We start from the raw sequence: 15,388 nt of genomic DNA on the forward strand, positions 1-15,388 counted from the left end.
GTGTGAATACGTTCCGAATGCACTGTATAAGAGGCAATCTCTATCATTCATTCATGTTGAGTAAAAAGTGGAAAAAGTTAATAATATTAAAACAATATTGTGTGTCTGTGCACAGTCTATCTACGCACTCCCTCAGGATTTGAATGTAACCACAAATACAATAAAGTAATGGAACAATGAATGGCAATGTAACAGACCATACATCACAGATCAGTTTGGAAGACAGTCTTGACCCACAACTACTGTGGGAAAGACTAAGAGGACATCAGAGCTGGGGGCTCTGCGACTGGAGGTGTGGGCTCCTCTGGGGGGATAGGGATGGCTGCAGGGGCCGGCCCGCAGACGACCCAGAGTCCTGGACAGGGGCCTTGGGTGCCTCTGAGGAAGGTGTTGAAGCAGCTGTGGCAGACTTTGCCTAGTTCCAGAGGAGATATAAACAGGCTGTTACTGTCATCTATGCAGACAATCATGTAACCCAAAACAGGTGGGTGCAGCTCATTATGAGTCCAAGTAAAATGGATTAGGGAAATGTACCTTCGATACCATAACTACAACGAAATTCTTCTCGTCAATTTTGTAGTCTTTAATAGGTGTGTCATCTTGCAGGATTTTGCCAGCATATATGAGCTTCTGTCCAGACACTGGGAAGTTATCTTCTCCTTCAGTACCTTCACCTGTTGAAACCAAAAATAAGCTGTTCAGCCTTGCTTTAATTGTTAAACACAGTGCAACCAAAAAGTTGCTCGCTAACACTGACTGTTTGAATTGCCCAACTTTTTACATTGCGGTTTACCTTACATGATGTAGCTAGCTAGCCATTTTCACTCGTTATGACCTAGCTAGTAAAGGTCTGCTAGAATATTGCTGATTAATCGTCCAACTAGACTTGCATAGACTAAAATAGATAACGTAGTTAGCTAGCTAGCTAGTAATATGGCTGTCAAGCTAATATACAACAAATGGCTGTCTAGCAAATATGGCTGTCTAGCAAATATGGCTATCTAGCAAATATACAACAAATGTACTAACGTTAGTATTTTTGTTTAGTTTACAGTCACTAGGCAGAGTGGCACCTTTTCAATGCGGTACGGTCAGAGGTCCTCCTAACATACAATGATGAAGACAGCTTGTCGGTCGGAACGTTGGATATTAGGTTATTCAATTATTGAGTCTGAGCAAGAGAGTGCGGCTCTCCTTTTCTTTTTCAAAGGTCATCCTAACAACCATTGCAAAGCTACACGTTCGATCTGTATCAGATCAGCGTCAACTGAAGTGAAATAGGCATTTTACTTTCCATAATAAAATATTACTCTAAAGTATTTTAAGAAGATAGAAGCTAATAAATATGTTTTATGTTTACTGTATATTGTATAGGCTGTAAATGTGTCTTTACATTTGTCTATTGCTGGCAGCACCAATTCACCGAGTCAAATTCTGTGAATGTGTGAATGTAGGCCACTTGGGCAATAAAAGTTATTTTGATTCTGATAGACAGTACTTCGAATTTCCTAGCCTCTTACTATATCCCATACAATCATGCGTCAGTGACCCAGGGAGCATGGGAGAAAGAGAAGACAAATGTTTTCTCAATAAAAAAACAGGTTTATTGGCAAGAACCTAGTTATTTTGTATATTTTATGAAATAGGAACAACTCTGAATACACGATCAATTCATTTTGTAAATTATTTTTCAACATTTTGGTTTGTGTGATTTGTTGGCTATTTACGCTGGTAACGCGTAGTCAAGCGCATCATAATTTGGTTATGACATCACAATGTTAAATAGGCAACATATTTTGATGTTCTGCAAAATAAGGCATAGTCTACAAATACACTGAAATGGGATGTTTGTGTTGCTGTAAAAAGGTATATGTTTAGTCTGGGCTAGAATTGATCTAATTCTGTTACAATTTAGAGTATATTCTATTCTTTTCAGCTATTCCTAGTTGTTTCATTGTCTATTTATGTGTCCCATATGGCAGGATTTGGGACAGAGGGTATAACTATGGTTACAATGGGCGACAAGTTCTTTATTTTATGTTCAGATCATGTGGTTTGGGTGTGACCTTTGCTGCTAGTTCAAATATAACAAGGTCTGTTGTGAAGCAAGTAAGATCTTTTTATTTGATTTGTTATGTACTATATTAGCTATATAATGTTTCTCCAAACAGAAAAAGAAGTGCAGAGTTCGCCTCGGGATTGGGAGCCGCTGTCCATCGCCGTTCCCAATCCCACCCAAACTGACGTCATTGGATGCCAGCATGGTAACTGCGTCAGTTTGGAAAAACCGGGAGAAGAAGAACGTAAAGGATCACCACCAACTTGATTCTTCCTTTGTCTCTTCTTTCCATTTGAAACCGTCTACAACATCTCTGACACCCCTCGACCCCTTGTCTGGCCGAACACCAATCGGCGCTGCATCCCCCCTCACCCCTGGATCCCCTGCCAGATCCCCTTCCACTCTCTCCAAGTTCTTCAGCCTCTCTTCCCTCTCCTCTCTCCACATGTCATCTGTCTCTTCTTCTTCAGAGGAAGGATCACAGACCTCCTCCCCTTTTAGTGCTTCCTCTGTTTCCCTGGCTGTCTCAACTCAGTCATCCTCCTCTGCCACTCCCCCCAGTCCTGCCTGCCCTTCCTCCACAACCCACGTCTCCTCCCCTGCCCCCCAGTCCTCCTCTCCAAACCCCCTGGACCACCATGGAGAGACCAACAAAGACAGTGAGACTGCCAGGTACTGCAGCCTGACATCAAATTTCATGCCAACCAACACCATTGAATTGAAATGAAAAAGCCAATATAATATAGCTAACCTAATGCATATGTCTGTGTGTCTTTACAGAGATCTTATGAGCTCTGAGGTCAAAGAGGTGGGGGCATATGTTCCACAGACAAAGAGAATGGTACCCCGATTTGCTGGCATCGCAGGTCTGTAAACGGGTGCCATTTGTTGGTGCTATTTTTCTCAATTCATCTTTGACAAACCTTCTTTCTTACCGCTGTCCGTCTCTCGGTCTCTCTCTGCAGAGGCCTCCATTGACCTGAGGGATTCCTCTGTCTCCTTGGAGAGGTAAGTACTGTAGACAATAGCCACCTTCATCTCACTCGACTCTACATAAGAGTGGTCACTCACACCATGACATGGTAAGGAATATCTGTATGCTTGTACATTAAAACAGTGTTCAAACAGACCGATTGGTGTCGAGCTACTGCTACTGAGGCCTCTAACCAGTCTCTCTTCCTCCAGGCCATTGGTCAGGCCTCGGGAAGCCATGGCTCGCCTCCCAAACCTGTTCAGCAAGAGTAGCACCCAGCTGGGGGAGCAGAGCTGCACAGGCGAGGGCGAAGACAACACCAAGCTCCTCGGGTAAAACACACACACATCTACACACACACACCTACTCTTATCTCTGAGCTCTGCTTTTTGTTTTAAATAATTCTGTGTGGTATTCAGAGTTATCTTGCGTTCATGCCTTACAAATCCATTCATTAGTTTACCTTTGGTCCACTGTTCAGATATTAGTGTGTAACTGATGGCTTCTTTCCCACAGGTTGCCTAATATTGGCAACACCTGCTTCATGAACTCTGCTCTGCAGTGCCTGCTGGGGCTGCCAGCATTTTGCAGAGACATCCTGAGACAGCAGGACACCTGGAGTTCCTCCCCCTCCTCTAAACTGCTATGGTATACAGCCTCGCTTTCACTCTCCTGTCCCACCTGTACACACACTGACCCACCCATCTAGATGCTTATAGTTACAGTACACAAGTCCCGCCTCAATGTATGTGTCAGTGGAGGCTGCTGAGGGGACGACGGCTCGTAATGATGTCTGTAATGGAGCAAATGGAATGGCATCAAACACATAGAAACCATATGTTTGATGTATTTGATAGCATTCCACTGATTCCGCTCCAGCTATTACCAATTAAGGTGCCATCAACCTCCTGTGGTATGTATGTACAGTATGGACAGTATGTATGTATGTATGTATGTATGTATGTATGTATGTATGTATGTATGTATGTATGTATGTATGTATGTATGTATGTATGTATCTATCTATCTATCTATCTATCTATCTATCTATCTATCTATCTATCTATCTATCTATCTATCTATCTATCTATCTATCTATCTATCTATCTATCTATCTATCTATCTATCTATCTATCTATCTATCTATCTATCTATCTATCTATCTATCTATCTATCTATCTATCTATCTATCTATCTATCTATCTATCTATCTATGTATACTAAACAAATATACTGCTCAAAAAAATAAAGGGAACACTTAAACAACACAATGTAACTCCAAGTCAATCACACTTCTGTGAAATCAAACTGTCCACTTAGGAAGCAACACTGATTGACAATAAATTTCACATGCTGTTGTGCAAATGGAATAGACAACAGATGGAAATGATAGGCAATTAGCAAGACACCCCCAATAAAGGAGTGGTTCTGCAGGTGGTAACCACAGACCACTTCTCAGTTCCTATGCTTCCTGGCTGATGTTTTGGTCACTTTTGAATGCTGGCGGTGCTTTCACTCTAGTGGTAGCATGAGACGGAGTCTACAACCCACACAAGTGGCTCAGGTAGTGCAGCTCATCCAGGATGGCACATCAATGCGAGCTGTGGCAAGAAGGTTTGCTGTGTCTGTCAGAGTAGTGTCCAGAGCATGGAGGCGCTACCAGGAGACAGGCCAGTACATCAGGAGACATGGAGGAGGCTGTAGGAGGGCAACAACCCAGAAGCAGGACCGCTACCTCCGCCTTTGTGCAAGGAGGAGCAGGAGGAGCACTGCCAGAGCCCAGCAAAATTACCTCCAGGAGGCCACAAATGTGCATGTGTCTGCTCAAAACGGTTAGAAACAGACTCCATGAGGGTGGGATGAGGGCCCGACGTCCACAGGTGGGGGTTGTGCTTACAGCCCAACACCGTGCAGGACGTTTGGCATTTGCCAGAGAACACCAAGATTGGCAAATTCGCCACTGGCGCCCTGTGCTCTTCACAGATGAAAGCAGGTTCACACTGAGCACATGTGACAGACGTGACAGAGTCTGGAGACGCCGTGGAGAACGTTCTGCTGCCTGCAACATCCTCCAGCATGACCGGTTTGGCGGTGGGTCAGTCATGGTGTGGGGTGGCATTTCTTTGGGGGGCCGCACAGCCCTCCATGTGCTCGCCAGAGGTAGCCTGACTGCCATTAGGTACTGAGATGAGATCCTCAGACCCCTTGTGAGACCATATGCTGGTGCGGTTGGCCCTGGGTTCCTCCTAATGCAAGACAATACTAGACCTCATGTGGCTGGAGTGTGTCAGCAGTTCCTGCAAGAGGAAGGCATCGATGCTATGGACTGGCCCGCCCGTTCCCCAGACCTGAATCCAATTGAGCACATCTGGGACATCATGTCTCGCTCCATCCACCAACGCCACGTTGCACCACAGACTGTCCAGGAGTTGGCGGATGCTTTAGTCCAGGTCTGGGAGGAGATCCCTCAGGAGACCATCCGCCACCTCATCAGGAGCATGCCCAGGCGTTGTAGGGAGGTCATACAGGCACATGGAGGCCACACACACTACTGAGCCTCATTTTGACTTGTTTTAAGGATATTACATCAAAGTTGGATCAGCCTGTAGTGTGGTTTTCCACTTTAATTTTGAGTGTGACTCATAATCCAGACCTCCATGGGTTGATAAATTGGATTTCCATTGATTATTTTTGTGTGATTTTGTTGTCAGCACATTCAACTATGTAAAGAAAAAAGTATTAATAAGATTATTTAATTCATTCAGATCTAGGATGTGTTATTTTAGTGTTCCCTTTATTTTTTTGAGCAGTGTATATAAATGCAACATGCAACAATTTGAAAGATTTTACTCTGTTACAATTCATATAAGGAAATTAGTCTATTGAAATAAATTCATTAGGCCATAATGTATGGATTTCACGACTGAGCAAGGGCACAGCCATGGGTGGGGCTGGGAGGGCGTAGGCCCAACCACTGGGGAGTTAGGCCCAGCCGATCAGAATGAGATTTCCCCCACAAAAGGGCTTTATTACAGACAGAAATACTCCTCAGCACCCCCTCAGACGATGCCGCCGGTGAAGAAGCTGGATGTGGAGGTCCTGGGCTTGTGTGGTTACACGTGGTCTGCGGTTGGGAGGCCGGTTGGACGTACTGCCAAATTCTCTAAAACAATGTTGGAGATGGCTTATGGTATAGAAATTAACATTCAATTCTCTGGCAACAGCTCTGGTGGACATTCCTGCTGTCAGCATGCCAATTGCACACTCCCTCAAAACCTGTGACATCTGTGTTGTGTAACAAAACTGCACATTTTAGAGTGGCCTTTTATTGTCCTCAGCACAAGGTTTACCTGTGTACCTGTGTGATGATCATGCTGTTTAATCAGCTTCTTGATATACCACCTGTCAGGTGGATGGATTATCTTGGCAAAGGATAAATGCTCACTAACAGGGATGTTAACAAATTTGTGCACAGAATTTGAGAGAAATAAGCTTTTTGTACATATGGAACATTTCTGGGATCTTTTATTTCAGCTCATGAAACATGGGACCAACACTTCACATGTTGCATTTATATTTTTGTTCAGTGTACTGTATGTATGAATGTATGTATACATACTGTCTTTTGTACACTCTTAGTGCCTCATATGATTTTTAAGATAAAACCACACCCAACTCAGCTACTGATTAACACCAGAGATGATTTCCTGTCACAATCAGGAATCAGTTGAATCATATTTGATCAGAGGCTAAAGTAGAAGCACAGAGTTAATCTGTGGCCAAAGTGAGAGAGTGAAACCTGAATGCATGCTCTTTGTCTCCCTCCACAGCTGCTTTGCCGAGTTACATCAGGCAAGGCTTTCTGGAGGCACTGTCAATGCTAAGAAAAAGGAAAAGATGAAAATCCTTCAAACAGTCAAGCGCTGTCTCTCCGTTGTCAATGAGGACTATGAGGACGACGGTGAACAGGTAAGATATTATATGCTAAAAGACTCACTTAACAATAAACCTGGGACACGTGACAATCTTTTTCCTTAGCTCTGTTTCAGTTGTAGTTGTTGATGTATTTTCTGTTTCTTTCCCATTCTTCTCTTAGGATGCCCATGAATGTGTGTTGCTCCTCCTCTTTCAGCTGAAGGAGGAGGGTATGGCATTAAAGGGCTCCCCAGAGCCATACACCTGCCCCGTGAAGCAGTTAGAATTCAAGCTGAAGACTTTCCGTACCTGCACCAGGTAACAGCTGTCATTTGTATATGGTGTACCTTGATGTCTTCATCACATTTGTGAGGAGGTTTAATGTCAGCATAACATGCAGGATACAGAGGTAAAGCATTAAGATAGTTAGTGTGTAGAGGGATCAAAAGGTTTGTGTTGGAGAGCTGATGCATTTCTCTCCGTACCTCTGAAGCTGTGGAGTTATAGTGTATGGTCAGGAGGATTACAATCACCTGTCACTGAACCTGAGCCAAGACCTGACACACAGCCTGGACCTCTACTTTAAGGTCAGCACTTAGCTTCAACCAAGAGTTAGTGAGTATGTCAAGGAACACTATCATTAATGTCATGTTCATAATTGTATTGCTATGCTTTGTGACCTAGCCATCTGCATTAGAGTGTGCATGCAGGGTGTGCTCAGGCAGCATGGCATCTGTGACTAGGCACTTCCTCACGCTGCCCCGGTGAGTCCCTCAGATTACAATTGACAGTCCTGATCTAACTCACCAAACTGGGTTATTGATTTGAGTACAAGACTGATGCCTTTGTCTGTGTGAATGCCTGCCTGGTCGTCTGTGTATGTGAATGCCTGCCTGGTCGTCTGTGTATGTGAATGCCTGCCTGGTCGTCTGTGTATGTGAATGCCTGCCTGGTCGTCTGTTTATGTGAATGCCTGTCTGCCTCTGTCCGTCTGTCTGTGTGTGTGAATGCCTGTCTGTCTCTGAGCAGGGTCCTAATGCTTCATATCAAGCGGTTTACTGCAGGCAACTGGGAGCCAGAGAAGGTGGATGATCCCATATCCATCCCTGCAGAACTGACCCTCCCAGCCGTATGTGGGGCGACAGCCCCTGTCCAGCATGGAGCCAGGTTGGTTTAGACTCTGTTTGGGGACATTGCACATTGGGTAGCCAACACACACCATGATTTTAACACACTAGATATTTCTTTTCAATGCCATCAATTTACACAGGGCAAGCTCCATGGGGAAAAACAACATGGACAACACACCTGCAAACTCCCCGAAAGGCACCCTTGATAGACCAGGTAGGACATTGTGTTACTGACATCATGCAGAACACCCTCTCATGAAACAGGACTATTGAGGAAAGCAAGTCAGAAGCTGAAGTTAAGAGTATATTTGTTGATAGGTTTCCACTTCACTTTCTGGTTTGCATTTACACTATATTTGATATACCCCCACCAGCTTCAAATTCCTCTGACCAGCTAGAGAAACCAGCTGACAGTGAGAAAGAGCAGCAGGCAGCCGCTGTGGTGAGGAGAGAGAGAAATAGAGAAATAGAGAGAGAGAAATAGAGAGAGAGAGATAGATAACATAATTCCATCCAGTTGAGATAGTGGGCGGATCAAGATAAGGCAGTTATAGAAGGCACCCCTATCCTGTAGACAAAATAACAATCCTATTATTAAATGTGTTTCCTTACAGAGACACCAGCCAGACAATATCTACAAATTGTCAAGTGTGATCTCACATCTGGGAGACAACATGTGTACAGGTAAAATGCACGCACGCACACACAATTCTGAAAGCTTAATGTACACTCTATTCTGTTTCCCTTGTTCCCTAGGCCACTACATCAGTGATGTTTTGGACAGCCGTGGCAGTGGGTGGCTCTGCCTGGATGACGCACATGTCTTGAGGACAGATGAGGCCACTGTGCTGAGGGCAACGGCACAGACTGCCTACATCCTGTTCTATGTCTGCAGGTAAGGCTCTAGCCCACACATTTGAGAAGAATGCCACAAATGGAGTCAATCACGACAATGAGTCATCAAGAAAAAAAAAAGTGTTCACCAAAGCTAGAAAGATGATTAATTGACCACGCATTAAGAGTTATCCCTTTAACCTGTAATCCCTCTGTATGTGTTATTTTCCAGACATTGTATGTACATGTAAGATCTCCCTGTCATTTCTCATTGTAGTGGAGCAGGTGAAGGAGACCAGGCCCCTCACTACTAGGAGAAGCACCAGGAGAACCCATCGTTAGGGGCACAGCGCTCAGGGACCACCTGGAGTAGCACCTACCGCACACCAAGAAACATCAGATTCATCGAATTAGGATGCCCTAGACCACCATCAAGCTGCCCTAGACCACCATCAAGCTGCCCTAGACCACCATCAAGCTGCCCTAGACCACCATCAAGCTGCCCTAGACCACCATCAAGCTGCCCTAGACCACCATCAAGCTGCCCTAGACCACCATCAAGCTGCCCTAGACCACCATCAGGCTGCCCTAGACCACCATCAGGCTGCCCTAGACCACCATCAAGCTGCCCTAGACCACCATCAGGCTGCCCTAGACCACCATCAGGCTGCCCTAGACCACCAGAAGAAACAGCTATCCACTGTTTATATAAATATAAAACATCTCACCTACCTAGTGCAATTCATTTTCCTTTACTGTACATGGTAGTTAATAACTGTACCTACAGTGCATTCAGAAAGTATTCAGACCCCTTGACTTTTTCCACATTTTGTTAAGTTACAGCCTTATTCTAAAATGGATTAAATTGTTTTTCTTCTTCTCATCAATCTACCCCATAATGACAGCAAAAACAGGTTTTTAGAATTTTTTGCAAATGTATAAAGAAAACAAAAAGCTTAACTATCACATTTACATAAGTATTCAGACCCTTTACTCAGTACTTTGTTGAAGCACCTTTGGCAGCGATTACACCCTCGAGTCTTCTTGGGTATGACGCTACAAGCTTAGCACACCTGTATTTGGGGAGTTTCTCCCATTCTTCTCTGCAGATCCTCTCAAGCTCTGTCAGGTTGGATGGGGAGAATCGCTGCACAGCTATTTTCAGGTCTCCAGAGATGTTCAATCAGGTTAAAGTCTGGGCTCTGGCTGGGCCACTCAGAGACTTGTCCCCAAGCCACCCCTGCGTTGTCTTGGCTGTGTGCTTATGGTCGTTGTCTTGTTGGAAGTTGACCCCTTCGCCCCAGTCTGAGATCCTGAACGCTCTGGAGTTGGTTTTCAACAAGCATCTCTCTGTACTTTGTGCCGTTCATCTTTCCCTCGATTCTGACTAGTCTCCCAGTCCCTGCTGCTGATAAACATCCCCACAGCATGATGCTGCCACCACCATACTTCACCGTAGAAATGGTGCCAGGTTTCCTCCAGATGTGACGCTTGGCATTCAGGCCAAGGAGTTCAATCTTGTTTCTCATGGTCTGAGAGTCTTTAGGTGGCTTTTGGCAAACTCCAAGCATGCTGTCATATGCCTTTTGCTGAGAAGTGGCTTCCGTCTGGCCACTCTACCAGAAAGACCTGATTGGTGGAGTGCTGCAGAGATGGTTGTCCTTCTGGAGGGTTCTCCAATCTCCACAGAGGAACTCTGGAGCTCTGTCAGAGTGACCATCAGGTTCTTGTTCACCTCCCTGACCAAGGCCTTTCTCACCTGATTGCTCAGTTTGGCCAGGCAGCCAGCTCTAGGAGTCTTTGAGGTTCCAAACTTCTTCCATTTAGGAATGATGGAGGACAATTCCTTCGACCTCATGGCTTGGTTTTTGTTCTGACATGCACTGTCAACTGCGGGACCTTATATAGACAGGTGTGCCTTTCCAAATCATGTACAATCATGTACAAGTATTTCTGTTTTTTATGTTGTATAAATTTGCTAGAATGTCTAAAAACCTGTCTTCACTTTGTCATTATGGGGTATTGTGTGTAGATTGATGAGGATTTGTAATTTTTTTATCCTTTTTGAATAAGGCTGTAACGTAACAAAATTTGGAAAAAGTCAATGGGTGTGAATACGTTCCGAATGCACTGTATAAGAGGCAATCTCTATCATTCATTCATGTTGAGTAAAAAGTGGAAAAAGTTAATAATATTACAACAATATTGTGTGTCTGTGCACAGTCTATCTACGCACTCCCTCAGGATTTGAATGTAACCACAAATATAATAAAGTAATGGAATAATGAATTGCAATGTAACAGACCATACATCACAGATCAGTTTGGAAGACAGTCTTTCCCACAGTAGTTGTGGGTCAAGACTAAGAGGACATCAACGTGTTGCACAAGAAATACAGAAGAAAAAAAATAATTTTCTAGAATGGATATGTTTATTGGTCTTTTACAACAATAACAAAAAAAGGCTAGAAATACAAGAAATAAAAGGAGATGATGAATACCTGGTCCACTAATAGTTCACTAATAATAACAACCTTCAGGATGTTAAAGCTTTGAACCCAATGAAATCCTACATTCTGCCTGGCAGACAGAAGGCGCCATAAATCATTCTGTTATAACACTGGTTCACACCAACACGATGGGAGAGGTGCTTATGGTATAATATGACACTAAAGCTATGAAACTGGTTCAAACGCTATACACTTTTTTCCCCTCATGTCTTTATTGAGAAGTGTCAAAAGAAACAGAAACCTTTTCCCCCCAATTTGTTATGATTTAAAATAATAATAAAGGCCTCAAATATGTAATTAGTCATTTACAAAATGGTAATTTATGTTTAACATTTAATAATCAAGGCATCAACAAGTGTGCATATTCAAATTGATCGATTGCTCTACCCTGAACCACTGAATTAAAACCAATGCTCTAACACTCAAAACTTAAATAAAACACAAATTACCCTTCTGTAAATCATGCTAATATTATTCAGCCATTTGTAATGCATTCATATTAAGGTGACACGAGATGTCAAAGAAACCTTACGCATTTTGTGTTAAGCATTTTGTACATGGTACAGAAAACATAACTGAATAGGCAGAATTATACATAGCAATATTGTAGTATGTCAAGCACACATTTGGGCTGTCTTCCTAAAAAAAGGGCCTTTGCTCCAAGTCTGACAAACCTAATTTCACACATTATCGTACACCAGTTAAAGTAGATTGATATGTCAAATATAAAATGGTGGATTATTGGGCAAGGTTATATTGATAAAGTTAATAGGGTATTTTGCTGGTCATTTTTATAGGGGAAATGCTGAGGCAACATGGCGTGGTACAATCACTACAAACCTGCTACCAAATAGTTATTCACATAGTTATTTTATACTAAACGAAGTGGATTGCAGTATCTCTATGACAGTGGTGGTTTTGATGAAAAAAAAAATTCAGGGGGATCGTCATTTAGGCTACCATTTAAAAATAATTTCCTCGCTTATGCTGTGCTTTGTTTTACATATCCTGGTCCAATCCTGTACAATCATCAAAGACACATGTTTATACCGACTTGTGTGCAGTCGTCCACCTGTGTGCCAGTAAACCAACTGAAATGACAGTGGTTAAATTCTAGCTAAAGAGGCTGTTTGATTCTAATGGGTGTTCCAGGGAAGTAGCTTAACATAATTATTTGTTTTCCTGTTATTTGTTTTCGAGTGCTTATGCACACTCAGACTCCTATGTAATTTAAATGCACTTTTATCTGCAATTGATGTTAAAAACAAATCCAAGGCTTGATGTGCAGTATATTCATATGGAGGAGATAATGGATTTGCTTGGCCCTGCAGCTTGCCATAGAGGGGTAAGGCAGAGTAGTGGGGTCCACTGCTGGTGTCTAGGGTTAGGAGGAGAGGGGTAAGGGTTGTGGGGGCGGAGGCCATGATGCGTGTGGGCTGGAGGGAGGGCTTCTACTCTGGTTGGGGAGCTGCTGGCGTCTCGTTGGCATTGGCGTCCGTGGGCTTGTTTTCCACCTCATCGTCGGATAGGAGGTCGAGCGATGTTCCCTCCACCTGCAGCTGACGCCTGCCTGAGCGGCTGGAGGAGAAACTGATGGGGCCTCCACGCCTACAGGGGACAGACGGGGCCAGGAGAGGTGGAGAGGTATTAGTAACGAGGACCATCATTTTGGCCAATATACACAACTGTTTGTGTGAAAAATATCATCTTAGAGTTTGTGTGTGTGTGTGGGGGGCTCTAAATACCTGAGGCGGCTCTTGAGTGTGTTGACCTCACGGCTGAGACCCTCGCTGGCCTCAGTGGCATCGTCCAGCTCCCTCTGCAGCTTCCTGCGGTAGGCGTTGGCACGTGTGGCCTCCTCCTCAGCCTCCTCAAGCTGCCTCTTCAGCTGCTTCATGCGAGAGTTGGCCTTCTCCATCTGACTCAGCCAGGAGTCACAGACATCAACAATGATGAACAGTCAAAGGTTACTGGAAAGAACCTTCTGTAGGAAAGACTCCAACTTCACACCTATCCAATCCTGTCCCACCTTTGCAAGTTGTACTGAATTGGATAGAATTCCTTCTTTAGCTGTGTACTATGCAGAATTCGCCTAATTTCGGTTTGTGTCAAAACAAGCAGTCATTGCGTAGAGAATCCATAAGCAAAAATCTATATATTTTCAGCTGTTGTACAAAACCGAAAGTAAAAGACGCAAAAACTAAACTTAAGAACGGGAAGCATAGAAATAGAGCACATAGAACAGATCTATCGCTTCTTAGACTTGTTTTCAATGAGAATTAAATATCTATAACTCACATTTCTATGTTAATTTGGTTAAGTCTCCCAAAAAGTTACATATTGTTGCTTAATATCTGGGACGTCCAAACATCCATGACAAGCTTCTCACCTGTTCCTTGTACTGGTCGGAATGGCGGCGCTCGTCCTCCACCTGCATGCACACCTCCTTCAGCTTCTTCTCTGTCCGTCTCACAAGCTTATTGGCCGCTGCTCGCTCCCTGAGAGGACAGAGGAATGAGGTCATAGGACAGTTAGAGCGCCACAGGAACCGCACTGTAACAAAGGCTGTCAGTCATAGATCTTCAAGTACATCTCTTAAGATTGCTTTTGACTCATTACATTGATCACATTAACATTTAAATCACATTCAAGAACCTCTCTTCCAATGGGCTGAGCTTGTTCTAAAGCCCTCATGGTCTCCTATTTCACCTTGTCTTATAATGTTTGGAGTTGTTATAAGAGAGTTGCTGTGTTTCTCACTTAGCCTCCTGCTCCAGCTGCTCCTCCAGCTGCAGTATCTTGGCCTCCAGGGCGGTGATGGAGGCCTTGAAACGGCTCTTCACAGAGCCCTCCAGCTCGCCCAGCTTGGCCCGCAAGTCCTTGTTCTGCCTCTCCAGCTGCTGGCGCGCATTCTCACTCTTCTGGGCCATGCCGCGCTCTGCCACAAGCTCCAGGGTCAGGGTGTCCACCTGCGGGAGGAGAGGGGGAAGAGAGAGGTGGAGAGAGGAAAACAGGGAATGAAAGAGAGAGGGGAAAGTAAGAGAGAGATAAGAGTACTTTTTAATGGTAGGGGCTGAATAATGGATTGTTCCCTAAAAGTCAGAAGAACAAGGGTAATATGATTACAATGATCAAGTCACCACCTGAAAAGGTTTCCTCCTGGCTCATACCTGCATGGTGGTCTTGCGGAAGCGGTCATTGAGCAGCTCCATGTTGCCCTGTTCCTCCTCTAGTTCCTCCTCCAGCTGAGCAATGCGAGCCTCCAGCCTCCTTTTCTCATCCATCAAGGCAGACTTGCCCGAGGTGCTGTTGGAGATCTCGTCCGCTAGCTCATCCCGTTCCTGCTCTGCGTGGCGCCGAGCCCTCTCTGACGCCGCCAGGTCCTACAGGGCAGAGGTCACACAGAGGTCAAACACAGGTCACCATTTCTCACAGTAAGACGAGCCAGTCTAGACTACAGGAAACAGCAGACCAAAACACAGAGTTATGACAGGAGCAATACTACAGCCCACTGTACCTCATGCAGCTGGAGAACCTCGGCCTCCAGGCTCTTCAGCTTCTTCTCGTTCTCCTTGGATTGGGAGAATATCTCGTCCCGAGACGCCCGGGCGTCCTCCAACTCCCTCTGGTAGTCTTTCATCTGGGACTGAGGGAGAAAGTGGCGATAGATCGAATCCCATTGTTGACCCAAATAATACATGTTTTATTTGTCTTGTCTGTTCTACAGAAGGTGTGAGTTTATTACCTGCAATTTGCGTAGCTGCTTGATGGCCTCGTCACGGGCCTTGTTGGCGCCCTCTATCTGTCCCATCATGTCCATCAGGTCCATCTCCAGCTTCTTCTTAGCAGCCACGGCCAGGGCTCTCTGCTTCCTCTCATCCTCCAGCTCTGCCTCCATCTCACGCACCTGAGGAGGTCACGTACATTCTCTGAGTGTATGACAACATATTGTTCCTGGAATTTTTTCA

At 44.5% G+C, this 15,388-nt stretch overlaps 2 protein-coding genes and 1 long non-coding RNA gene across 8 annotated transcripts in view; 1 reads left to right on the forward strand and 2 right to left on the reverse strand.

Moving 5' to 3' along the window:
• Positions 1-93: 93 nt before the first annotated feature.
• On the reverse strand, positions 94-1,128 carry LOC123743432 (uncharacterized). 2 transcript variants are annotated; one of them, XR_006770210.1, is made up of 3 exons: positions 1,030-1,128; positions 535-674; positions 94-415 (listed from the first exon to the last, which is right to left on the reverse strand). It is a non-coding gene; the product is annotated as an uncharacterized lncRNA (long non-coding RNA). The 2 variants fall into 2 exon arrangements; XR_006770211.1 differs by having other exon boundaries at positions 1,074-1,089.
• Positions 1,129-2,436: 1,308 nt separating this feature from the next.
• On the forward strand, positions 2,437-9,472 carry LOC106601197 (ubiquitin carboxyl-terminal hydrolase 37-like). Of its 4 annotated transcripts, XM_045720398.1 has the most exons (15): positions 2,437-2,731; positions 2,840-2,925; positions 3,025-3,067; positions 3,245-3,364; positions 3,549-3,680; positions 6,863-7,001; positions 7,129-7,265; positions 7,441-7,534; positions 7,632-7,711; positions 7,977-8,114; positions 8,218-8,291; positions 8,452-8,519; positions 8,692-8,761; positions 8,834-8,972; positions 9,189-9,472. In XM_045720398.1, exons 1-15 carry the CDS (start codon positions 2,505-2,507, stop codon positions 9,223-9,225), a joined length of 1,584 nt encoding a protein of 527 aa, XP_045576354.1. In that variant the 5' UTR covers positions 2,437-2,504; the 3' UTR covers positions 9,226-9,472. The 4 variants fall into 4 exon arrangements, 3 of the variants coding, with proteins under 3 accessions (XP_045576354.1, XP_045576353.1, XP_045576355.1); XR_006770207.1 differs by lacking the exon at positions 8,452-8,519 and having other exon boundaries at positions 9,189-9,453; XM_045720397.1 differs by having other exon boundaries at positions 8,692-8,972.
• Positions 9,473-11,320: 1,848 nt separating this feature from the next.
• Positions 11,321-15,388, reverse strand: part of LOC106601199 (myosin-10) — a 62,271-nt gene continuing 58,203 nt past the window's right edge. For both annotated transcript variants that reach the window (XM_045720410.1, XM_045720409.1), the window contains 7 exons: positions 15,166-15,327; positions 14,938-15,066; positions 14,591-14,803; positions 14,181-14,389; positions 13,810-13,918; positions 13,166-13,338; positions 11,321-13,028 (listed from right to left, as the gene is read on the reverse strand). In XM_045720410.1, coding sequence (XP_045576366.1) covers positions 12,872-13,028; positions 13,166-13,338; positions 13,810-13,918; positions 14,181-14,389; positions 14,591-14,803; positions 14,938-15,066; positions 15,166-15,327 — 1,152 coding nt within the window. In that variant the 3' untranslated portion in view covers positions 11,321-12,871. The remainder of the gene's footprint in view (positions 13,029-13,165; positions 13,339-13,809; positions 13,919-14,180; positions 14,390-14,590; positions 14,804-14,937; positions 15,067-15,165; positions 15,328-15,388) is intronic.

Source organism: Salmo salar, chromosome ssa06 (assembly GCF_905237065.1).
Source record: "Salmo salar chromosome ssa06, Ssal_v3.1, whole genome shotgun sequence".
Taxonomy (NCBI): domain Eukaryota; kingdom Metazoa; phylum Chordata; class Actinopteri; order Salmoniformes; family Salmonidae; genus Salmo; species Salmo salar.